Source organism: Gymnoscopelus microlampas (genome assembly GCF_963454915.1).
Source record: "Gymnoscopelus microlampas genome assembly, chromosome: 1".
Lineage (NCBI taxonomy): Eukaryota > Metazoa > Chordata > Actinopteri > Myctophiformes > Myctophidae > Gymnoscopelus > Gymnoscopelus microlampas.
In genome coordinates, this window is record NC_139962.1 from 360,695 (window position 1) to 387,734 (window position 27,040).

General features: G+C 43.5%; 2 protein-coding genes across 2 annotated transcripts; both read right to left on the bottom strand.

The window, feature by feature from the left end:
- Positions 1–1,315: 1,315 nt before the first annotated feature.
- On the bottom strand, positions 1,316–10,018 carry LOC311046820 (protein mono-ADP-ribosyltransferase PARP14-like; the record flags this gene model as incomplete). The annotated part of the gene is made up of 12 exons (XM_084059394.1): positions 1,316–1,443; positions 2,885–3,088; positions 3,709–3,894; positions 4,198–4,260; positions 4,887–5,036; positions 5,458–5,566; positions 6,282–6,506; positions 6,987–7,208; positions 7,698–7,785; positions 8,135–8,317; positions 8,656–9,725; positions 9,989–10,018. The coding sequence occupies 12 exons, from the start codon at positions 10,016–10,018 to the stop codon at positions 1,316–1,318; spliced, it is 2,658 nt and encodes an 885-aa protein (XP_083915520.1).
- A 46-nt stretch (positions 10,019–10,064) lies between these two features.
- LOC311046921 (protein mono-ADP-ribosyltransferase PARP14-like) lies at positions 10,065–16,067 on the bottom strand (the record flags this gene model as incomplete). Its single annotated transcript, XM_084059500.1, has 5 exons — positions 10,065–10,251; positions 10,590–11,640; positions 11,851–12,100; positions 12,944–12,978; positions 16,058–16,067. The coding sequence occupies 5 exons, from the start codon at positions 16,065–16,067 to the stop codon at positions 10,065–10,067; spliced, it is 1,533 nt and encodes a 510-aa protein (XP_083915626.1).
- Positions 16,068–27,040: the final 10,973 nt, after the last annotated feature.

The following is a 27,040-nucleotide window of genomic DNA, read 5'->3' on the forward strand; positions in this document are numbered from 1 at the left end:
GCTGCTGCAGGCTTTATAGTGGGCTGAAAGCTGCTTAAAGCTAACAAACAGTCATATCTAGTCCCCGATTTTATATTTCATATTATTTATAATATATTTTAGCTTGGTTATTATATAGCAGTTTGAGGGAAAGAGCTCTAGCTCCGTTTTTGTACTGTTATTTAACATGACAGTTTAATATTTTGTGGTCATGGGTCAATGTGTGTTGTTGGTCAACACATGTTTACCTCCATCTGGGGTGTGTGGGGGTTCTGTAAACCGCTCAGTGTAACATGCATGATATATATTATACTGCTAAATGAGGAGAAATCTAATTAGTGATGGACTGTTTCAGACAATGTAATGTATTGTAGATGTTGATTCTAATCACTGTATCTGATCTGTTTGTGTATGTCTAGGCCCCCATGCTCTTGTTTATTGTACATTATAGGGCACTGAGAGTGTACAAATGGAATCAAATGGACCCTCAGGGGTCCATTTGGTTCCATTTGTACACTCTGAGAGATAGGATTTTGTAATATAGATTGAGGTCCCAGAGATATAGAAAATGTTATCAAATGGGGGTCTTTGGTCTAATGCATATCAAACTGGGGGTCCTTGAAATTAAAAGGTTTGAGAACCACTGTGACAGGGGATACTGTGTGTTCCTATTTGAGACAGTTATGTATGCAAATATTCCAAAACACTTCATTAATGTTTTTAAATAGCCGATCTACAAGCTTGTAGATTGGCTTGTAATCAGCCGATTTGTGTTTTTACACCGGCTATTCAGCCCTTTTTTAATATTTTCTGTTTTCACATGCAAGTAAGACATGGTGGTGTGTCACAAAGCCAACAAGCACTGGTAGTAGTACTTCTAGCGTCTGCTGGATCCAGGGTGCAACTCCCTGCAGTGCTGTGTACCCTGCTGAGTGTGTCACCTTTGTCCTGTTGTATGATTACATGAAATGTTATTAATGAGTTAAGAAATTAACAATTTTACTGAAACTGTTGACAACTGTGTGTATTGGCTTTGTTCAGAATCAAATCAGCTCACCTGAAACCCACTTCTTATGTTTTCTTGTAAACACACGTTTACACCTGTAGGCTACTACAACATCACTGAAGATGCTGATGGTGCCATTTAGCCTTTTTGTTGTATTATAATATCTGAATGAATATCTGAAGCGCTATGAGCTTGTAGATCTGCTGTTTTTTTTAATAGCCGAATAAATCTTAAGTGACACAGATGCGTTCCCTGTCCTAATGGGTTAAACAACTAAAAAAGACAAGTCTTAACAAAATGTTTTGATCAAATAATAACATTGGATTTGCTTCAAGGCGTTGTCCTCTTCTTCTTGTAACCCCCTCCACCACTTCTACCAGGCGCCTGCTTGAAGTGGTCAGAGATGGCAGCGCTGACCAGGTTCTCCATTGTCTCTCTGAATGTCTTCTGAACGGCTTCTGCAGTCAAAACAATGACGAATAACTCTCAGGCTGACAGTAGACATTACAGAGGTTATCTAGTATATGTCAGTCACACGTTTACAACGTGAATAATCAATCAACAAATAACTAGCACTGACAAAGTTATTTTTACCTTTGATGACAGATAGAAGGCAGTGCTTTTGAAAGCTCTCTCATGCTGTCCATGCAAGTAGAAAGGACTCATCAGGGCATTGGTCAAAAGTCTGAAACAAAAAGAAAACGCAACGCTAAATTGCAAAAAGAAAAACGGCACACTCTGCCAACCTGCAATGAAGACAATTATGTTGATATGAAACAGAAATAATACACTAACACGTAAGTGTTAAAAAAGTGATAAATAATACTTCCATTCTTACTTTTCTCCGACATGGGAAACTGAAAGAAACAAACCATGTGACAGTCTGCCTGTGAATTTGAGGCTATGTGACAGTCTGCCTGTGAATTTGAGGCTATACTTTGGCTGGTGCAGATCTTAATTTTCAAGTTCAACATCAATATCTCTCCCCAATTAAATCTTTGCCAGAGTAAGATGACTTCCAAACTTTATCAAAATGTACCTTTTGGAATCCTGTGACTTTCTCCTGGGAGTTCTGATAAGATTTCCTGTTGGTGAAAGACAAGGTAATTAGGCTACATGTCATACTTGCAACATCACCATTGAGGATTACTGTTATAGTCAATTGAAAGGTGGAGTAGAGTCAAGACATTTTCTTGGCCCAGATTACGGCTTCACTGTAGGGGAGAGATTGCAACCCATTTGGCTCACTGCTACAATCAATTGAAAGTTACCTTGTGTAGTTCAGGCTCTGACTTGGACCGGTGTGTAGCTTCAATATTCTGCTGGGTGTGAAAACACATTGAAATGACACCCCTCTCTCTCTCTCTCTCTCTCTCTCTCTCTCTCTCTCTCTCTCTCTCTCTCTCTCTCTCTCTCTCTCTCTCTCTCTCTCTCTCTCTCTCTCTCTCTCTCTCTCTCTCTCTCTCTCTCTCTCTCTCTCTCTCTCTCTCTCTCTCTCTCTCTCTCTCTCTCTCTCTCTCTCTCTCTCTCTCTCTCTCTCTCTCTCTCTCTCCTAAATGATGAACTCTTGGGGTCAGATCATTATTCTCTAGTTTCATTTCCATTCCACGCATTTAGTAAGATATCTCCTCTTCCTCCAATGACACACACACACACACACACACACACACACACACACACACACACACTTTACCAAATACATTTATACACATTCAGGAAATATTATATTGTTAATATTTATGTTTCAAATCTTTTTTGTTGTGAAGCAAAGGGATTATACATCTCTGTTCATATACAATAATGTTGCGTTACATAATACAGTGCAACTGTGAAAGTGACTTAATAGACAGCTAGTCTCCTATAGAGCCTCGCAGTAATAACCCATCTTGTGTGACATACCCACGATCTTGGTCAAGACGTTCTTCTCCGCTACGTCCTGACCTTCTCTCCTCCTCATGCTGTTGTGGAATTCCTTCATCACGGCTGTCTGGAAAACCAGGATCTTCACAGTGTGGACACAACACTGGTGCTTCTTCCTCACAAACTCCACCACAGCATCTATCATGGCATCTGCCACAGCTGTGGGACTGGCACCTCCCTGACCTGATAAAGACACACAGATGAATGGACAGACTAACAAATATGGATGACTGATGAACAGGCAGATCTGACACACTGAACACATTTTGAACAATGAACACACAGAGAGACAATCAGGGACCTTGCTAGAAGATTGGTGAATCTAGTAGGCACGCATGTTGAAAAGCCATGGGCACGTCATTCCCCCACTGCTTTCAAGGTTGGCTGTGGCCAACTTGACTCACAAAATGACTGTCACCAACTGCTACATACTGTATGAGGCCACAAACCGCCACTAAACAAGATGTGGAGAGCGTTAATGAATGGAGCAGCAATGCTCACATATGCAACCTCATTCATGAAATCTGCACATTATGATAGAATTTAATCTTAAAGTGCTGTATAACCCCTAGGCCAGATATGGCTTTAGCTTGCATTGATTGGTCAGCTGCCTTACCAGCCCTTGGGGTTATACAGCAGTTGACCAATAAGCACAAGCTAATCACCCTCTCCTTTTATCACCCCCCTTACCAAGGTCAAATAAAGGCTGGGTATGTTATACTGTATTATATAATTGGAATTGGAATGCATAATGTGATAATGATGTCACCTCAACGTGGCATAGTGTAGAGCAGTAAACAGACCTGTTCCAAGGGCAGGGAAGGCGACGGAGGTGAATTTCTGTTCTTCACAGTACTTCAGCACATGGCAGACCACATCTTTGACCCTGGCAGGATCATTCTGCCCTATGATATGGAGAATGTGTCGACTAGGGAGAGATCCGGCTGATGTCAGTATCATGGATGATGACTGGTGACTAGGAGAACTAACTGCAGAAAGGCAGAAAGTGAATGGCAAACACAATGATTAACAGAAGCTATTTTCAGAAGAAATACTACATAATTGATAGATAAACACATCTATATACTGCATCTATATGGATTTACTGTAGATAGATAGATAGATATATTGTATAATTTTACAATGGCATTTCCAGTGGCTGAAACATGTACGTCTATAGTTTGTCCATCAAGAGCAGTGTCTTTTTAATTATTTGCCCTCATTTACTGATAATCTGCAGCCCTTCTATGGTTCACATTATAAAAATTAAAAATCATCAAATGAAAACATACCAAGCGTTGAGCATTCCAACTCCACTTGAAATCCAGCGCTGTCTAAAATGGCCTTGGAAACACCTAGATCAAAATGACACAATATTGACCTTTTGAACTGTCAGGATCTGTCTCCTTGTACCTTATTTAGTGGTATCGTCCCAGTGTTTCCTGTTCTCCTTGTAGCTGTTGCCTGTCTTGTCTCACCTACCCTTTGATAAGTGTTCTCCACCAGCGTCCTGTTGTACCCCAGCCAATCCCCCTGTATTAATTTGTCTTTGAGTTCACCCGTGTCTAGTCCTGTGTCTATCTAAGCCCTGTGTTTGAGTGTGTTCATTGCCAGTTTATTACTTTTTGTCATCTGTGAGTTTGTCTGTTCCAGATCTGTATCTACATGTCATTAGTTTAGTGTTTCCCATAATAGTTAAGTTTTCCAGTTTGCTTCCTTGTGTATCCTGTTTATTTCTTATTAAATACCCTTGAATTTAAATACCCTCGTCGTTTCAGCGTTTTCACCTACACTTCTGTCTCACACCCTGACAGAAACAAGCAACTAATATTGTGCAACACAAGCTCTCTTTCCTCTATTCCTTATTTGTTGATAATCGCCATGAATCAAGACAACAACGGTATATTGACTAGAGTAGAAGTCTGTATAGTGACCCCCCTAACTCTCACCAAAGAGTTTAATGATTAAAGGTCATAGTCACCCATTTTGAGGTTAAAGTCCTTATTGGAGGAGTTGATAATAACATCACTGTTGTCCTTAGTGATGTCTCCAGATGAGACTTCTAAGTTTAGCTGACCCATCTTCATCTGGTACACACCGAGAGAGGGGGATGACACCTGGCTGAAGGATGCTGGCGCACACGCACACGCGCACACACACGCACACACACACACACACACACACACACACACACAGACAAAAGTGTTACGGGACAAGAGAAGAGAGTCAGGCTTGGTAAATAAGGGTCCAGGTTCAATTCTCCTGACCAGCTGAGAAGAAGAAACTGATTGAGTAGCAATTATTTTCCATCAACAACTGGTGTCAAAGAGACTACGATTGTTCCAGTAAAGTAAATGCATACATGCAAAGAAAACCTTACAGTGATGCAGTGAATGGAGGTCAAACGCAATGTGTAGATAGTATTAGCTGAGTGGTTTAGACCTCCACCTCTAGGCACATACCTGTCCTATGTAGGTCCAAAATGTGCTAAACCCTAACTTTACCCATCAATAAAGAAAGAAAATAAATGTTTTCAGGGTGGAAAATCTTACCAGTGGTCTGCTGGGATTGTACAGTAGATTTAGAGGGTGATGATGGGTCAAAAGCACGTGCTCCCTGATGATTTCCCGGCTTCTGACCTTTGAACTCTCTGGTATAACTCTGACAAACAAGAACGGGACAATAACAAAAACTGACAAGTTCTGGAAAGGTGGCAATGCTAAGAGGATGGTTATTTCTACTTTTAGATAGCATACTGTAAATAAGACAGACAGACCTTAGTGTGGGTCCGTCTCATTGTATGATACAGTACGTACTGTAGAGTCTCCATAGCTCTGCATGTTTTTAGTCCAGTGTATACTTGTGCAATATGAATGCACAGTCAAATTATTAGAATCCATTTTTATCAAATCGATGATTTAAACGATGAATCGATGAATGAAACTGATCTGCGTTGAGTTGAATCAGTTTGAATGAATGGCAGTGTGTAATTTTGTTTCCTTTGTTAAATTTGGGCCAGTGAAGCCTGTTGAGACTTTAACAGTGATTAAGGGCTATACACAAACACTCGAGTTGAACTAAAGGCTAAACCCGTTAAAACCGGGAAAGCATCTGTGTCATTTTAGATTTTAGCATTGGCTATTCAAAGGATTTCAGATATACAAGCTCACAGCGCGTCACTTTGTGCCGCGCTGCGAGCTTGTACATCTGCCATTTTGAATTTAAACATCTTGAAAGTGTGAGAACTACTGATCTAGAAGGCATTTGTAGAATTGGCCTCAGGTCTTAATGGGTTAAGTGTCAAGAAAATATTGACAAAGCATAAACTAGACTTAAAGATGAACTAACTGAATTGAGATGAAATGTAGGAACTCACTTCCACAGTCGCTAGGGTGTCACTAGGGTGCAGTACCACGGCCACCTCCCTCAGATACTGGGGTGTTCTCCTCTGGCTGTAGATGTGAACCTCCTCCAGCAGGGGTCTGGCCACCAGAGATTTAGGGAAACCCTTGTTACCAGTGCCAATCGCTGGGAAAGACACTGACGCCATTCTGAGCTTCTCTGCCTCTTCCAGGCAATATCTGATGATGGATTTTAATTTCTGGAACAGAACGACAGCATCAACATTATTGATTGAAGTTGTAAAATGACAATATTCGCACATGCGCAGGTTTATGAAAACAAATATCAGAAACTTATCATAATATTATGAATGTTATCAGTAACATTCATATGTAATCTAATCAAAAGAGAAAAGTGGGAAAATGGGTGATGTAAGCAACTGAGGAAAGCAAGGTCAGTTCTTTTTTCTTCAAAAGTATTTCAAGTTTACTGGACTGTACAGGAAAGAGTGGGTAGAATATTGTCATTATAACAAAATATTTCCCTTGAGGTCGCAGGTTATACTGTATGTCTCTTGTGTTCCTTTTATACAGAAAAATACCATATGTTGTATTTTTTTGTGCTTGAGGCATTGCGCCAACAATTTATCATTAGGGACGAATAAAGTTTGACTTCATCTGGGATTAGGTTAAACAATGAATTGTTCCCCAGACCTTCTTTCTATAACTACACCATTCACCTCCTCTGCCTGCCCGGCCCTGTTGTCCCAGAGGGGGCAGATGATATGGAAGACCTTTTGACACTTCAGGTTAAATCCAGCTATTACAATGATATCACCGTAACCGGCTTCTTGTTTGACCGCAGACTGGAGTCTCGGGCCGGCTGTCTCCAGAATCGCTTTGGAAACAGCTCCTGAGTCCAGGTTTAGGTTTTCAGAGATGGTGTTGACAATGACATCAGTCTGGGAACCGAGTGTGATAGAAAACATTCATTAAGTATAATTTACCTTTATATTTTGCAGCATATGACAACCACAGTTGTGGTAGGTTGTGTAGGTTGAGCACCATATTCAGCTAACAATGAGGTTTATTAGAATGCTTGCCAAATGATAGCCAGAAGGTAAAGCGAATAATACTCCCATTTGCTGTAAATTACGCCGGTATGTTTATTACTATATAACAAGGTAAACAGATTTGAACAGGATTTGACAATCTGAGTGATTGTATGATGTGTTCTGTTCTCTTAAGAGCTCCCAATAAACTAACTTTGAATCATCACATTTTGTACCCGTTCTGTGGAATTTACTTATTTGACTACACCTCACACTTATAGAATTTCCACAACACAAGGGTTAGGGTTAGGTAGGCACAAATGTCAGTTGAGAAAAGAGTCCGGTGCACAGGATATATTCTAGGATGAAATATGCACACTGTATGTCCTTACATCCTGCTCCTGGATGTTTCCCTTTCTGAGACAAATCTTCAGCCCTTCTTGTGTGTGTGGTTTCAAGGTCTCTTTCATGGTCCAGTCTCCTATACCTGTGACAAATCACAAAAGAACTGAACAATGATGTCAACACATTGGAGAAGTAAACCACTTAAACACTAGGCAACCTATTCTGGGAAAGTCATAATAGGCGAACATAGCAAAAATAGAGTAAGATTCGCCATGAATAGCAAATCTATAAGTCACAACCTATTGTGACGTGTTGTGAGCTTGTAGATTGGCTAATTTCAGAGCAAATTTGGTGTAGAGGGGATGCTGCCAGGAAACGAGACAAGTACTTACTAGTTAATCTAATACTACTACTGTATTTATTACCATGCATATTACTCATAGCAGTAGCGCAATTATAACACTAAGTATAGGACAAGCCTTTTCCCTTACCCTCTGTCTTCCCCACCAGACCGAAGGTGTCCTCTGGGGCTAGGAGCTCCTCTGGGTCCCTGTTGGCCCTCTTTCCCTCCAGATCCTCCTTGTCCTCTCCCCCTGCCCCAGTGTCCGCTGGCTGTCAGATTCCTGGACCCTGATTGTCCTCTGGCTCCCCACTGTCCTCGTCCCTGATGCGCACTGGGAGAAGAAATTGAAAAATAACAAGAAAATTGGAGATTAAATGTGCTGCAGAACTGTAGTAGCATAGCATCTATTTGGATTTCTTTTGTAAGATACGATTAAAATAAATAAACATATGAATGAAAGAACTGTTAAACATAAAAGAAATAAACATTTATTAATTTTCCCCACCATTAATATAGTATTATTTTGAGGATACATGGTTCAGCCTTTAATTTTTTTTTTGCAGCCTCTAAACTTTGTTCAAGACCAAAGCAAAGAAACAACCTGGTAGTATACATGTCTTCTACACAAGACTATCCAAATGATTGTAAATGAATTCACTTTATTTATACCTTGAATATCCAGCATGTCTGCTGCCTCCCTGTCGTGGTAGAGTCATCTTTGGCTGGAGGTCTATGAACTTCTTGTTAACAGCCTTGGCAAGAGCCCTCACAGCCTGGTCATTATTGTCCGTCAGGTGGATCTCAGTCAGCAAACCGGGAGCTTTCTCAGTATTGCAGTATTCCCGTACAGCCTGAGCAATGGTTTCAGCACAAAGCTCAAGAGGGAAGCCGAACACCCCAGAACTCACTACCGGCACGGCAATAGTAGAGCAGTTGTTCACCGCCGCCTGCCTCAGGCTCTCCTGAATGGCCAGGTTTAGCCGTGACACTGCCGTCTTCCTGTCTGAATCAGAGAACCGAGGGCCGACAGCATGAACAACATACTTGCATGGCAGGTTGCCTGAATCTGTCACAATGGCATCCCCAGGTCGCAGACGTCCATTCGTGGCAATGTAGTCATCGCAGAGTTTCTGGAGTTGTGGCCCAGCGGCCTTGAGCAGCGCCAGAGCTACACCTCTGATGTGCTTCAATTCCTCGTTGGCAGCATTGACTACAGCATCCACCCTGAAGCTACAGATATCAGTCCTCGAGACCGAGACCAGGACTCCCGAGGCCGTCTTAACTTCACAGTAGATCGATCCTCCCACCCCGCCTTCTTCCTCATAGCCGTCTTCATCTTCATCATACTCCTCTTCCTTGTCCTGCTGAAGCACCACCACGCAGTCAACGATATACGTAAGGAACTTTTTCTCTTGAGACAGGAAGTACTTCTTAGCCCCAGGCTTGTCCACTGTGTGTGCATCAGTGCAGAGAGCTGCCACCAAACTTTGTAGGGAGGCCTTGGATTTCTGGACATGGAGACGCGCACCAGAAAGTTTGATTCTTGGCCGGCTGGGATCAAAATGGACTCTCACTTCATTTGTCGTAGCAAAACTGGTCCATTCTGTTTTTTTCCTCTTCAGAATGAACTGGACCACAGCATTGGACTTGACGCGGATGGTTTCTTCAACTTGTGAGTAATTTACAATACATTTCTCCAAGCTGCCGGCGACCTCTTTGACTGGGTTGAGGACACAGATCTACAAGCTAACAACATATCACGGTGCATTTTCATTTGTCACTTTTACCTCGCCGGTCTTCTGCAGGTCCTCAGCTTCCTTGTGGCCAGGGGGTGGGGCCGGGAGGAAGCCTCGCCGCTCTGTTCCAGGTCCTCAGCTTCCTCGCGGCCGGGGGGGAGGGGATGCGCTGAGAGGGACCCACGGTTATCAACCAAGCGCTCGTGGCCTCGCTTTGTGCCTCAGCTTCCTTGTGGCCAGGGGGTGGGGCCGGGAGGAAGCCTCGCCGGTCTGTTCCAGGTCCTCAGATTACTCATAGCAGTAGCGCAATTATAACACTAAGTATAGGACAAGCCTTTTCCCTTACCCTCTGTCTTCCCCACCAGACCGAAGGTGTCCTCTGGGGCTAGGAGCTCCTCTGGGTCCCTGTTGGCCCTCTTTCCCTCCAGATCCTCCTTGTCCTCTCCCCCTGCCCCAGTGTCCGCTGGCTGTCAGATTCCTGGACCCTGATTGTCCTCTGGCTCCCCACTGTCCTCGTCCCTGATGCGCACTGGGAGAAGAAATTGAAAAATAACAAGAAAATTGGAGATTAAATGTGCTGCAGAACTGTAGTAGCATAGCATCTATTTGGATTTCTTTTGTAAGATACGATTAAAATAAATAAACATATGAATGAAAGAACTGTTAAACATAAAAGAAATAAACATTTATTAATTTTCCCCACCATTAATATAGTATTATTTTGAGGATACATGGTTCAGCCTTTAATTTCTTTTTTGCAGCCTCTAAACTTTGTTCAAGACCAAAGCAAAGAAACAACCTGGTAGTATACATGTCTTCTACACAAGACTATCCAAATGATTGTAAATGAATTCACTTTATTTATACCTTGAATATCCAGCATGTCTGCTGCCTCCCTGTCGTGGTAGAGTCATCTTTGGCTGGAGGTCTATGAACTTCTTGTTAACAGCCTTGGCAAGAGCCCTCACAGCCTGGTCATTATTGTCCGTCAGGTGGATCTCAGTCAGCAAACCGGGAGCTTTCTCAGTATTGCAGTATTCCCGTACAGCCTGAGCAATGGTTTCAGCACAAAGCTCAAGAGGGAAGCCGAACACCCCAGAACTCACTACCGGCACGGCAATAGTAGAGCAGTTGTTCACCGCCGCCTGCCTCAGGCTCTCCTGAATGGCCAGGTTTAGCCGTGACACTGCCGTCTTCCTGTCTGAATCAGAGAACCGAGGGCCGACAGCATGAACAACATACTTGCATGGCAGGTTGCCTGAATCTGTCACAATGGCATCCCCAGGTCGCAGACGTCCATTCGTGGCAATGTAGTCATCGCAGAGTTTCTGGAGTTGTGGCCCAGCGGCCTTGAGCAGCGCCAGAGCTACACCTCTGATGTGCTTCAATTCCTCGTTGGCAGCATTGACTACAGCATCCACCCTGAAGCTACAGATATCAGTCCTCGAGACCGAGACCAGGACTCCCGAGGCCGTCTTAACTTCACAGTAGATCGATCCTCCCACCCCGCCTTCTTCCTCATAGCCGTCTTCATCTTCATCATACTCCTCTTCCTTGTCCTGCTGAAGCACCACCACGCAGTCAACGATATACGTAAGGAACTTTTTCTCTTGAGACAGGAAGTACTTCTTAGCCCCAGGCTTGTCCACTGTGTGTGCATCAGTGCAGAGAGCTGCCACCAAACTTTGTAGGGAGGCCTTGGATTTCTGGACATGGAGACGCGCACCAGAAAGTTTGATTCTTGGCCGGCTGGGATCAAAATGGACTCTCACTTCATTTGTCGTAGCAAAACTGGTCCATTCTGTTTTTTTCCTCTTCAGAATGAACTGGACCACAGCATTGGACTTGACGCGGATGGTTTCTTCAACTTGTGAGTAATTTACAATAAATTTCTCCAAGCTGCCGGCGACCTCTTTGACTGGGTTGAGGACACAGATCTACAAGCTAACAACATATCACGGTGCATTTTCATTTGTCACTTTTACCTCGCCGGTCTTCTGCAGGTCCTCAGCTTCCTTGTGGCCAGGGGGTGGGGCCGGGAGGAAGCCTCGCCGCTCTGTTCCAGGTCCTCAGCTTCCTCGCGGCCGGGGGGGAGGGGATGCGCTGAGAGGGACCCACGGTTATCAACCAAGCGCTCGTGGCCTCGCTTTGTGCCTCAGCTTCCTTGTGGCCAGGGGGTGGGGCCGGGAGGAAGCCTCGCCGGTCTGTTCCAGGTCCTCAGCTTCCTCGCGGCCGGGGGGGAGGGGGGGGGGATGCGAGAGGGACCCACGGTTATCAACCAAGCGCTCGTGGCCTCGCTTTGTGCCTCCCTGGACGATGGTGTAAGAGACTGCATCTGCCTCTGCCTCTTCGGTCTCATCTGACTCTTCGCCCCTGGGCTAAAAAGTAAATCAGTAAGTAAATCAGTGTTGCAAGTGTCTTATTCCAACTAGTCCTTATGAGTATGAGATAGATTTCAAAACATTTCAATAGTTTAGAATAAAGTATGAACTAGAAAAAGTGCTCCTCGGAGCACAAGTCTCCGCCAGCAGAATGGCGGATACTGTGACAATTGGATAGGACACTTACACAGACAGGACAGATAGGACACTTACACAGACAGGACAGATAGGACACTTACACAGACAGGACGGATAGGACACTTACATAGACAGGACGGATAGGACACTTATAGACAGGACGGATAGGACACTTACACAGACAGGACGGATAGGACACTTGTGTCATGTTACTATGACACAGTAACATGTTCTATTTTTTGTAAGAATTAGAACATAAGAATTAGAACATTCCCAACATTCCCAACACAAGTCTGCTGGCGGAGACTTGTGCTCCGAGGAGCACTTTTTCTAGTTATTAATATTATTCCCCCCGTTTTTGGGGTAATTTCAATGGAGAAATGCCATTTAGTGACGTCATAGTGCATAATGCCATTCTAGTGACGTCATAATACTGATGTCATTGTATTATGACCCTACTATAACTATCTAACACTATCAATACTCAATACCAGCAACATTCTTAGCGATCACATCCAAGGAAGTATCATTATTTTGGATGAAATATCACATCTAAAATAAAACCGGGCCAATAAGTGAACCCATACGAAAGTGTGCAGATGTTTTGAACATGTCACGTTGGGGTGACACATTTGCACGCGAGCGCTTCGCAGCACGCAGCAGACCCCGTTTCTACAGCGTTTTAAACACACAGTGACGTACCAGCTTCTCTGTGGTGAGGCTGGGTCTCCAGCGGCCTGAGGGCGGGGGTGAGGGTGGTAGAGGGGTGTATGGAAGGGAAAACACAGAGGGAAGAATAGAGCGGAGAAAGAAAGGAATGATACAGAATGATGGGACAAAAGATGGGAGAGAGAGAGAGAAAAGAATCAAATCTGCATCATAAAGTGAGAGTTTCCGTGCAAGAACTCTTCCAATGTGCTTCCAGGGTGAGAAGAGAGAATGTTAGTTTTCATCCAACAGGGTGTCAAACATCAGCAGCATGCTGTGTACATGCTAGTGAGACATTAAGCATTATCAACCACACAATCAACCCTAGCGTCCCTATTCTGGGCATATTCGTGACTACTAATTGAAGCCGAGGCCGAATTGGGCCAAATCGCATGGATGAGCCCTGACAGCACATGGTTGGTGCTACAGACTCCAAATTTCGCACACAGATAGCTCAGACCTTTGCCTACGATCTTAGCTAGGCCTCGACCCGACCCGATATGCGGTTTTCCGGAACCAACGCGAAAGGTTCGGAATCTCCATATGCAGAGTCCTGACCAAATTTACTTCCGGGTGGTCAATCTCACCTGCCAATCACTTCTCGCGCAAGCGCTGACTCATTGTGACATCACACCATAAAGGGCTCTGACATCACGTGGCATACGTGTCAGATGAAAGTATATAAGCCGGCTTCTAAGCTAAGTCCAGCACTCTTGACAGACCTCTGCATATAGTCTATAAGCAGCTCTCAAAAAAATGAGTACTCCAGAAAAGCCACCAAAGCTAAACCCCGGTGAAGGAGAAATAATTCGTAACAACTTGGTACTTCTAAATTATCAGTGCAAGTTCATGGAAAGCCGGAAGGAATTGCAGGAGCAGGCCTTCAAGACATCGACTCAAGTCCTTCTTTATATACAAAAACTGGAGCAGGAAAAAAGAAAAATGAACCAAAGAATTACAAAACTCGATTGGGATGCGAAATGGAAAGCTAATAATGCTGTTGCTGGGGATCAGATGGGACAGTCAACATCTGCTGGCCAGACAGGAGGAGCAGACGGAGGAGGAGACAGTGGCCCTCATTTATCAACGCAGCGTATAAACCGGCGTATATTTTTCCATATATTCGGCCGTACACCAACGTCGAAGTCACATTTATCAACGCATCCTACACAGCTGATCCGAGCGTACACTTGGTCCCAGCGTTGATAAATGTCACGGCTGAAACCGAGCGTCATTTAAATAACACGCCCTTAAATATTCTCAAAACGCCCCGATTTTACGACATGAAGACGAACCAGAATACGACCAAAGACATGAAAAGCCAATAAGAAATAGTTTCCCCCGATCGCTTCGCTTCGCCTCGCCACACACCTCTCTCTCACACACACACACACACACACACACACACACACACACACACACACACACACACACACACACACACACACACACACACACACACACACACACACACACACACACACACACACACACACACACACACACACACACACACACACCGTAGCGGTACAATCTAATTGTCACGTAGGCTTGTAGCCTACATGAATGACATATTATGATACCAATCACATCCCATGAATGGAATACGTTTGTATATTAATTTATTTAACCCATACCGAGCAGTGCGCGTTCGAGTTACACTAAAATAAAGCCGTCATGTAGGCTATTCCCATTTCCCAGTGAGACTCGGACCGTCGGACGGGCGAGTCCCGTCCCGCTCCGCATTAATGAGAGATAGCCTGGAGAGAACATTAATGAATGAAGGCTGGTGTGTATTGGACCATGGGTTAAATGTCTGATCTCCCGGTGGCCATGAAAATATAACAGCAGCGCCGCCTGTTAGACCGGTGCTCGCGCAGAAGAGTGCTCTCGCAGAAAGCGCCCGTATATTTTGAAAATAGCAGATCTACAAGCTCACAACGCGTTGCTGGCTTGTGAGCTTGTAGATCTGCTATTTTCAATACAGACAGATCTACAATCTTATCTGAATGACTGTTAAAGCAGTTTGTTTAAATTACTTTATAAAATGTTATATTTTCACAGGGATTATTTATTAGTGTAGATATACAGATTTATGAGTGGATTAGGTGTCCAATGCCTCTCAGACAGTCAAACAATGCTGCTCCGCAGGTCTAGGATGGAATAAACGGGTGCAGCCAACGTCAACAACTGGTCCCGACCAGACGTGAGATCTCAGCGTACCGTAGGATAAAGCCCACGTCAGGATATATTGATAAATGCCGAAAATTGCGGTGATCTCGCCGTACGCCCATTATTTGGTCTACACCGCGTTGATAAATGAGGGCCAGTGTTCCTGGGGAGAAGATGGAACAGTCAACATCTGGTGGGAAGACAGGAGGAGCAGACAGAGGAGGAGACAGTTTTTTTGATGAGATCGGTGATGAAGAATTAATTAACTGTGCTGCTTTTACTGAAGAAAACAAGGATCAGTCAAGATCTGAGTTGGATGAGGTGCAGACGGGGGAGACAAACATAAGACAAGCTAAATCAACAGCACAAGACCAACAAAAAACAAGTTCTCCAAAAAAACTCAAGCTGAACTCTCCCGCTACAAAAAAGAAAAGAGCAACAAAGCGTGGGACTGGGATGATGACTTGAATGATGCAGATTTATGCAGGCTGCATATTCTGCTTAAAGAAGAAACAAACAAAAAGCGACAGAGATATATGCCATATATGGGCATAAAAGGACACATACAAACAGATACATAGATCCCCATATATGGGCATGAAAGGGAAACAGACAGACAGATCCAGAGATCTCCATAATAAAGTCAAAACGGGTCCAATGACAACAGGTATAATGGGGTTTGCATTAAAGGGGGAACCGGCACTGTGTCTGCAACACAGTCGAAGGCACAGACAGATACAGAGATCTCCATTATGGGCATAAAGGGACACAGACAACCAGATACAGAGATCTCCATATATGGGCATAAAACTATGACAGGGGATCAGATGGGACAGTCAACATCTGCTGGCCAGACAGGAGGAGCAGACGGAGGAGGAGACAGTGTTCCTGATGTCCCTGACGTTGTTATTTTTGCACCAGGAGACCAGACACAACCTCGAGACATTGTTCTGTACAGAACTCCAGCTGATGCACCTAATCACAGACAAACTACACATATCAATTCACTCCACCCTATGTATGACCCAGCTGCCTATCCCTTGATCTTGCCATATGGAGATGCTGGCTTCAGCATCGACAATCCCATCCTCAAGGTTAATGCAAATTCAGCCAGAGGCAAAGTCACTCTTCAGGAGTTCTTCAGATTCCATCTACAACAAAGAACTAATTCTTTCAACACCCTTCTGAAGTCAGGGAGACTTACTCAAGAATACTTCTGTGATCAATACTCCAAAATTGAAAGTTGCCGGATGAAATTCTACAGGAGTAGGGAACAACAAGACAAGTACAGGGCCCACCAGTATTCAGGTCTGGATGATGCCCTAACTGCACAGCAAGCACAGCCAGGACAGACTGAGGCCACCAGGATTGGTCAACAGATAATTCTTCCAGGCTCACACACTGGTAGCCCCAGATACCAATTCAAGCGCTTTCAAGATGCCCTTGCCATAGCAGCCAGATATAGAAGGTTTGACCTCTTCATTACCATGACGTCAAACGCAAGGAGTGAAGGTGTACGGAGTAACATCTTTCCAGGACAGCAGCCCACTGACAGACCAGACATTGTTAACAAAGTTTTCAAAAGGAGTTTGGATGAGCTCCTCCACGACACAAAGCTCGGCGTCTTTGGGAAGATGAAGGCTAGAATACACACTATTGAAGGACAGATGAGAGGACTGAAACATGCCCACATACTGCTGCTCCTACATGAGATTTTGACTGTTGATGACATCGATCAAATAATTAGAGCAGACATACCTGACAAACAAAAGGAGCCAGAGCTGTATGAGCTGGTGTGTCGATTCATGCTACATGGACCCTGTGGCCCGGCCTACCCTAACAGCCCCTGCATGGTCAATGGTATCTGTACTAAGAAATTCCCTAAAAACTTCTGTGCCAACACACGACTTCCTCATGATGGTCATGGCTACCCAGAGTACAGACGGCCCATTGTCGGTCACACCCATAAGAAGAATGACTTTCTGTTTGACAGCAGGTGGGTCGTTCCTTACAACGCTTGGGTCCTACTTAAATATAAATGCCACATCAATGTTGAATTTGTTGGCTCCTTCCGTACCATCAAGTACCTGTACAAATACGTCCATAAAGGAGTTGATGTTGGCACTCTCGATATTGAAGACAGGGATGAGATCTCCAGATTCATCAATGCCAGTGTTATGTTGAATCCCTGATCATAACCTCAAATTGAAAGTAGGCGCACCAGTCAAGCTGCTCTCAAGAATGGCACCAGAATGGTGGTAATGCAAATGATGGACAGAGTCATTGAGTGTGAGATTGCAGTAGGCACAAACAGGGGTGAAACAATCTTCCTACCAAGAATACCTCACTATGACAGAGGTGAGCTTCCCTTCACCTTCATTAGACGACAGTTCCCTATCCGCTTAGCATTCTCTGTTACAATCAATAAGGGTCAGGGCCAAGAGAATGAACGAGTTGGCATCTACTTGCCTAAACCTGTGTTCGCTCATGGCCAACTCTACACAGCCTTCTCTAGAGGAAAGAGAGCCAGCGCTGTAAAAGTTTTCATTGTGGATAATGACAAGGGCATTACTGACAACATTGTTTATAGCGAACTCCTTTAGGATAATGGGCATAAATGGACACAGACAGACACAGAGATCTCCATATACGGGCATAAAAGGGACACACCCAGACACATACAGAGATGTCCATATATCACAGACACAGATAGCTCCATATATGGGCATAAATGCACACACAGATGGGCATAAATGGACACAGGCAAACAGATGGCCAAAACGGGTCCTATGACAACAGGTATAATGGGGTTTGATTTAAAGGGTGGAGCATTCATTCCCTATTTACATCGTTCCTGTGTAGGCCGGTCCCCGACTAGACCCTCGGCAACCCGAAGGGCTAGACGCTTCTAGTTCTCCTAATTGGTGAACATTTAGAGAAAAACAAAAATCAGAGACTCTGAAGACAAGCGCAACATTAGAAATCATGATAAAGTCTCCTAGCTAGGAACAGGCCCGGCGTCACGGGGGGCGACACCCCCTCAACCCCCCTCAACCGGACGATTATATTAGCAATATCAGTTGGTCAGTTTGGTTTGTCTACACATTATACACACACAAAATCACTAGTTAATTTACCTTATTGGCAACGGCAGGCGTTTCACTGCGACAGATGTGGTGAAGTCTGCCCACAGGCACAAAACAATCCCCAACCTGCTTCACTGTGACGTTGCACTTGAAAGCACGTTCGGTGCAACGCCACGTGGTGTATTCCGATGGCGTCGTCACCGTCTTGTGCTTTGTGTAGGTAAACCCACGGTTATCGAGCAAGCGCTCCTTTCCTCGCTTTGTGCCTCCCCGGACGATGGTGTACGACTCTTCGCCCCTGGGCTAAAAAGTAAATCAGTAAGTAAATCAGTGTTGCAAGTGTCTTATTCCAAATAGTCCTTATGAGTATGAGATAGATTTCAAAACATTTCAATAGTTTATTGCGCTTATTTCTGACGAGTCTAGGCTACAAAACCCAGTCCCCTCCCCAGTAGGTGGGCTACTGAATGAAGTGGAGGAGAGCAGAGGAAATAGGGAATAGTTTTGCTTTCCTAGTTGTCTGTTTATCAGCTACTGTACGTTTGATGACAGCTGTATATATATTTTTATATAAAAACGAAATTGAAACTAAAGCTCCCGTTTCTGCAAATCCTCTCTGTGCATTTGCAAGCTTGATGACGCACTAAGGTGTGTCCCCCGGTCTTACAAGATCAAGCAATTGATTCTTTACTTCTGCTGTCAATTCTGGATATTAAAACTTGTGTCAGCTTACTGTATGTTTATATCACCAGGTAGTCAATCAATACCATTTGAAATGTGAATTCACGCGCGACCCGACGCACTGCAAGTCCCTTTAGTTACAGGGGAGGGCGGCCTGGACGGGTGATTTATCCCACAGCACCACGATTTATTATTTGTCCGAATATAAAAAAGTTGACCTGGATGGGTGTGTTTCGCCACATCATTGCTGCAAATTGAGGTAGGCTCCTCTGCTTCAACTTCACTTCATCTCCTAACCTGTGATCTAAGCTTAGTCCTGAAAGAATATCCTCTATGGAAGTGATTTACAATTCTTTGTTGTCTAAAGGTTTGGTCAGTGAGAGAGTGAGCTTGGTGCATGGCAGCAGAAACAGAGTCATGCCGTCTCATCTCGTTTTTTTCATTGACCCGACACAGCACGTGTTACAGCCCAATGTATAGTCCGTCGTACGACAGGGTCGCGTGCCGAAAATAGCAGATCTACAGGCTCACAATGCGTCATGTCCGCGACGCGTTGTGAGCTTGTAGATCTGCTATTTTTGACACGCGACCCGCTGTACGGCAAAGTATAATTCGAGCTTAAAGGACTGGGGAGCTGTTCTCACATTATTGCTTTTCTAGCACAAATATATCGTCAATCGGCGATTTTTGGGCCGGCGATGGCCGATGGGAATATTTTGGCATATCGCCCAACCTTAGTGTCCAGTTTCATCCCCTTGGCAGCCTGTGGTGATTCTCTCTGGCAGGCAGCATCCAGGATGTTGTCAGCCATGTCTAGAGGTGAGGTGTGGTGGAGTGGGTCTCGCCTGCAGAGAGAACACACAACATTACTGTTACAGTTAGTACATGTGGTTACACAGTGAAATCCTCAGTGTTCATTTAACTCTGAGAGTTGGAACCTTATGGTATGAACATGATTCACCCGTTTTCATCTCTTTATTGCCTGTTTATCACAGTGATTTAATTCAACTCAGGCTGAGCATTAGTGAAATGAGGTTGTAATAATGTGGTAAGATGTGAACGAATGCAGTATTGGAGTTACTCTCTCACCACATTTAAATTAACATGCAAACAAATAGCTTCTTGACCAAAAGGGTCCTCTTTATATTCTAACGACACTGTTATCGTCTGATATACTGACATTTTATTTAATCAGGTGAGGTTTGTTGAGCATATCAAGTACTTGTTAGTAATATCCTGGCTTCTACATAGTGTTCAGTTAACAGACATTTTGTACCTGGGAGCTTCACAGTACAGCCAGTCTTCTACGGCCACTAGAGCAGGTTGAGTGGCTTTAAAGGGATAGCTCAGCTCACCCAAAGAGACACTTTGTTTCTATCGATTAGTCACCCCATGGAGACTTAAATTCATGGCTATTTTTTTTGTTTTTGTCGCATTCCTAAGCCAATAATTTGAGGACCAGCGGACCGGTAGGCAGCGGGTCATCAAATTATTGGCTTAGGAATGTGAAAAAAAAAATATATATCCATCCATTCAACTCAAGTCTCCATAAGAATAGATAGGAAAAAAGAAATGACATTTTGGTGGTGAACTATCTCATTAAATAACATGTCAGCCACACATCCTAGAGACTCTTCTCCCTCCTGGCTTCTAAGATGTGGAATAAATGCTACTTATACTAACTATGCAGAGATATGCTGGTTATTTGTTCACATCATGTTATTCAGAGATTAGTTTTTGTGCTGTTTAGACAGATCCTAGGAGGATGGACGTTTACCTGCCATCCTAGTTTCTTTGAAGCACTACCTTGTTTTCTTTGCTCTATTTATGTGAGCATTTAGCCGGCTATTTGTTTGACTATAGGGTTCATGTCATTTACTCTGATCTTACACTCTGGGAAGTCACTCTGGATCAGAGGGTCTGCTAAATGCCTAAATTGTATTTGTAATGCACAAGGTGACCACGAGAGGCAGCAAAGAGCCTCTCATCACTGCTTGACCATAATAATGGTTATAATAACCAGTGTGTTCTGTGTTGGTAAAGAGACTTCACTCCACACACCTACAGTGTGAGACATGATGAAATACCCCAGCATACATACCAGTATTAAAAGGTAGGGTAAGTGATTTTATTTGGCTAAAATCAATGTTAAATCGGTCTATATTCTCATTGCTATAGAGTGTTTGTTCATAAAATGCATTTTCAGGTCGGAATACCAATGTTTTTTTTTAAAGAGATGGAAAGACCCCTGTTACTGAACACTCTATAGCAATGATTACTATCACAATATAGAGCTTCAACCTTTTAACATAAAGTTCTTTGTTTTTTACAAAAAAAAGATCACTTTTACCCTACCTTTAATATTACAGTGATATCTATGGAAGAATACAGACTATATACACATCACAGCTACATACATACCTACATTGATAGTATAGTATAAATGTATACAGACTATATACATCACTGCAACATAGTAAATGTTAGTGTAATATTAGCTGCTATCTATAGAAGAATACATGCTATTATACACGGCAACATAGTACATAGCAGCATCAATGTTACAGTGCTGTGGGCATGCCATTACATACAAATAATTTAAATGTTTTTCCAAATATTTAAAAAAATAACACCCGGTGTGAAGGAAGCGGTGCCTTTGGGGCGGGCCTTAACTCATTTCAGTTCGTCCCTATTGGTGGTCTGAGTCCACTTACCAAATTTGTAATCCAGTCTGACTTTTATCTTCGTATCTATGAGAGTCTTAGCGACCATCTCCCCAGTGTGCCCTGGAATGTCACCAGTAAAGCTAGTGTAGCAGGGCTAGGAAAAGCAATGACTACGCCACCCACACATATAGGAGTGAGGGATCCTTTAAACACATTAATCATATACTGTAGATATATAGATATATAGGACTGAACAAGGTAAGGTTCCCCAGGAAGGTACGGGTTCAGAATTAACAGAACCAGAGGCTGATGTATCAAATGTGTCAAGTTTATTCAACAGTTGGTATAAAAATAATCAGGTTAAAATACAGAAAGGAATAAAGCGGTTAGTATTAGAGTTCTGCAAAATGGACTAAATTCAAGAAGCAAAGGGGCAATAAGGGTAAGGGGCTTCGGGGCCTCTAAACTAAATATACAGAAATTAAACAAAGCAAATCCAAATAATGCAAAACCAAAAGAGAATAAAGTAAATAAGTAACCAAAAGCAAATCAGCAAATAAGCAAATCAAAACAAACTACAAATAAGCAAAACCAAAGTCAAAATCATGCAATGCTACTTAATGGGCCAGTATAGCTCTGTCCTCAGTCAACCCTATTGCACTCAGTCTAAATAGTATATATATATATATGGCACGGTGGAAAAAACAGTGATTAGTTAGTTCAGCTCCTACAAAAATCAAATAATAAAACATTAGACCAACCCTCCAACAATTCATCAATTCATTAGGCTCCTATAGCAAGATGACAAAATACAGAAAAATAACAAACATACCCAAATAGTCAATGTATGCTCATGGCTCCAATTGATAAAGGGCTGCACAGCCACAGAGTACTGCTACTCAAAGGCCCTGGAGGCTTCTGGAAGTACAGATATATATTAATATAATTAACAACAGGCCTAATATTGTCAGCCTATCTAAACTCTTATACATATACTATTGTTACAATGAGTTATAAAAAACCTTGTCATTTGTTTCAGATTGTCTTACCGAGAATTAGTCTGTACCCCTCATCCCTCCAGGTCTCTCTCACAAACACTCAAACCAGGCTTCTGGCTAGACAGGAGGCCACAAACCTGGCCACCCCTCTTTATGCACTTTCCTTAAAGGGCCAGTGCTACACTAGCTCCATAAAGAACCTCTCACTCCGCTATACAGCTCCGAGATGAGGTTCTATGTCGTTCTCTTTCCCTTTCCTCTTTATTTTCCTGAATGGGTTCCTAGATGTGTGTGTGGGTGACTCCCCTCCCTCCCCTCACTTTCACTCACTCTCTTTCTCTCACACTGATCAAGCTCTGGCCTGTGTAATGAGCTGAAGTCCACACAGTTGTGTTGGAGGTTAATGAATGTTTTACATAAATAACAGTGAAGAACATGATGGCATGCTGCCTACCTGCTGCCAACCACTACCCTCACTTCCTGGTTAAAGGTGTACACAGTGACATCATGCATGTGGGGCCCGGATGGACATGTTGGCTGGGTATTTACACACTCACTCCAGAGGAACACATTGCATATACTGTAGGGCCGTTCTATGTCACACAAAAGTAGCAAAAATAGCAGATCTACAAGCTCATAGCGCGGCACTCTCTGCCGAGCTATGAGCTTGTAGATCTGCTATTTTTGAAAACTCTTGACCATTAACTGCAAATATTTTACATTTTTAATACACATATTTTTAAAGGGAACATTTGTAACTCAAATCTTTCTGGGGGCAGGGGGTCCCTGGAACATGTCATTTTGGGGGTCCTTGACATGAATAAGTTTGAGAAAGTGGATCTTTCTCAAAAAAGGGGGTCTTCAGAATCAGAATCACTTTATTGCCAAATGTATCACAAGGACACACAGGAATTTGTTGTGGTGTAGCACAGCTCAACGGATAGAAAAACAGACAGCACAACAAGACAACATACTCAGGATATGATACAATTCTAAAAACTACAGTGAACATTTCTAAAAGCTTAAAACAGCATAAAAAATGAAAAAATAATAAACTTAAAAACAGCACAATATAGAGCTCATGACTTCTTCTTAAGAAGCGAAATAGCCCTAGGGAAAAAACTGTTCTGGTGACGAGTAGTCGTGGCCTTAATGGAACGGAAACGCCTTCCAGAGGGGAGTTTTTTAATTAAACTGTTTCCAGGGTGAGAGGGGTCCGAGAAGATCTTCCCTGCTCGCTTTCTGACCCTGGCATTGTATAGTTCACTAAGTCCAATTTCCATTACGGCTTATAGCCTAGTCCAGTCCAGCATTGACCAGACCAGAACCGAACCGCTTCAAAATGTCTTGCGTTTCCATTGCACAAAAGTCCCCACTCGCAGAATCCCCACCCTCCCCTCCCCTCCCGAAGGAAATCAACGCCCCTTTCTTTAACACACCAACCTAGCCTCAGGCTACAGGGTTAGCCTAAATGCTAGCGTGCTTCCTCAGAGCTAGTTTGGCTCTTAAGTTATTATTTGGCCATGTTCACCCTGACTTTAATCTTCGCTATTGTTGGGAAGACCTGTGTGGTGTCTAAACACGTTGCCATCACTAAATAAAATAAACATTATTAGCGTGTGTCGTCGGCTTTCATTGTTGCCAGGTTTAGCAGAAAAAAATAAGCAATCAGGTCTATGAAAACAATCCCAAAAGAAGCGACTATCTACGGCTATTTGAAAATAGCAGATCTACAAACTCACAACGCGTAGCGATGCGACGCATTGTGAGTGTGTGCATCTGCTATTTAAAAAAAATATATACATATATAATGATGACAAATACATATTAATTTGGGGGTGCTTGACATGAAAATGTTTAAGAACCACTGGTTTCAACAACATATGGAAACAAGCCCCAAATAATCAACTACATTTTAGAAGCAAGCAGTGGTGGAAAAAGTACTCAAATGTTTTACTTAAGTAAAAGTATCAATACTGCAATGTAGAAGCACTCTACAAGTGAAAGTCTGGAATTACTTGAGTAAAAGTACAAAAACTATTGGTATCAAAATGTACTTAAGGTACCAAAAGTAAGTACTAAAATGTTTGAAAATAGCAGATCTACAATGATGCAATGCGATGCGTTGTGAGCTTGTAGATCGGCTATTTTGAAATAGCCTAGGTATAAAATAGGGCTTAAGTGGTTAATGTATGTTTTATAATGTAATCATTTATATCTGAAAAGTAACTAGTAACTAATACTTTTCAGATAATTGTAGTGGAGTAAAAGTACTACCAATATTTACAAGCAACTTAAATAAGCCCAAGAAAAATAAGCCCAATGTCGCTTATAATAAGTGGACATGGCAACACTGCTCCCGTAGTGTTTACATTTTACAGAGACCTGAGTGGACAGACACAGCTGTGAGCCGACCAATCAGTAGCAGCAGCCTTATACGTCACTGCTATGGCCCAGCTTGGCCCAGCTCAGACCTACCCAGTAGTAGGTCCTTTTTCGGCACCAGTTTAGTACCACTTACACCCCACTCTACCCACTTCATTGTAGTGGAAACCGATGCTGTGTTGGTCAGTGTGGTGTGGTGTGGTGTGGTACCATGCCAATGGAAATCCACCTTAACAGAGAGCTGCCTCTGCCCAGTCAGCTTCTCTGCTGTACGCACAATTCTCTGCAGCCTGTTTTTTGCAAGGGCAGAGACTGAACCAAACCACACAGAGATGGACGAGGAAAGAATGCTCTCTGTGGTGGCTCTATAAAATTGCGTCAGAACCAGACGAGACACGTTGAGTTTCCTCAGCTGCCTGAGGAAGAACATCCCGCTATGGGCCCTTTTAATGATGGAGCAGGTGTTCGTCTCCCATTTAAGGTCATTAGTGATGGTTGTGCCGAGGAACTTAAAGGCTTCCACTTCCTTGACAGTCGTGTTGTTTATTATCAGGGGTGCAAGTGGGGGAGGGCCTCTGAGTGGGTTGAGCTCCAGGTTGTGTTCAGAGCACCACACAGCCAGGTCGGTCACTGTCTGTCTATACGCAGACTCATCGTTGCCTTTTATAAGACCCAGCACAGTCGTGTCATCCGCATACTTGATCACCCTGATGGTCGGGTTGGTGGAGATGCAGTCATTGGTGTACAAAAGATATAAAAACGAGGATAGTACACATCCTTGGGGTGCCCCTATGTTGGTGACCCGGGGGTCAGACAGGTGGGAACCTAGCCGCACCTGTTGGGTCCTATTGGTAAGGAAGTCTTTGATCCACCGGCTGATGGAGGGGTCCACACCCAGGGCTAGAAGCTTCTCGCAGAGCCGCTCTGGTAAAACAGAGTTAAAAGCAGAGCTGAAGTCAATGAACAACAGCCTGGCGTAGGTACCGGAGGTGTCCAGGTGGTCCAAAATATGATGGAGGCTCATGTTGACTGCATCATCCACTGAACGGTTTTCTCTGTATGCGAACTGTGATGGGTCAAGGTGAGGGTTAGTGATGGGTTTTAAGTAGGCAACAACTAGTTTTTCAAAACATTTCATGGCTACAGACGTTAGGGCCACTGGCCTGTAATCGTTGAGGCCTGTAATTCTGTCTTTTTTGGGAATGGGGATAATAATGGATGATTTAAAACAGGCTGGCACTTTGCATTGGGCAAGGGATCCGTTACAAATGCCAGTAAATACTGGGGCTAGCTCTCTGGCACAGTGTTTCAGGGTGGCCGGAGAAATTCCATCTGGGCCTCCTGCTTTCCTGACATTTTGCCGGGTAAAGAGCCGGAGCACATCCTTCTCCTCGATGCTGAGGGGGGCTGCTTGATGTTGGGTCTGTCCTGCAGCTGGCTCCAGTGGGGTCTGCCCTACATATGGCTCCAGTGAGGGGGGTGGAGGGGGGAGGGGCTGGGGGCCGTCAATAGAGGGCAATTCAAATCGTGTGTAAAACACATTAAGCTCATTGGCCAAATTCACAGAAGGAGCGACCTGTGGTGGTTTCTTCTTATAGTTGGTTAAATTCTTAAGTGACTTCCAGGCAGCAGATGAGTCACAGCCATTAAATTGAGCCTCCATTTTGACTTTGTATTCAATCTTCGCTGCTCTGATGGCCTTATTTAGTTTTTGTCTTGCAAGCCTGTACTGATCCTTGTTCTCATTTCTGAAAGCCTGCTGCTTTTCATTCCTGAGCATCCTGAGTGATTTAGAAAACCAGGGCTTACTGTTGTTATACTTCACTCGTGTTTTGGTAGGGATGTTAATACATAAACTCACCCCCTCCATCACACTGCCGTCCACCTCCATTATTCCGTACATAGAGTTAATATTAACTGTTATAAATGCTCTTTAATCTGATCATTAAAGTGATTTCAATGCTTTCTGCTCTCTCTGCTGCTCCTTCACTTGCAGTTGTCGCTTTAGATGACGTCATCAAACAGCGTGCGTGTAGTTTTATAGCAGAGAGCTCTACGCGTCAAGAGGTAACGGTTTAATATACGGAGTAGCACTGCCCTCCT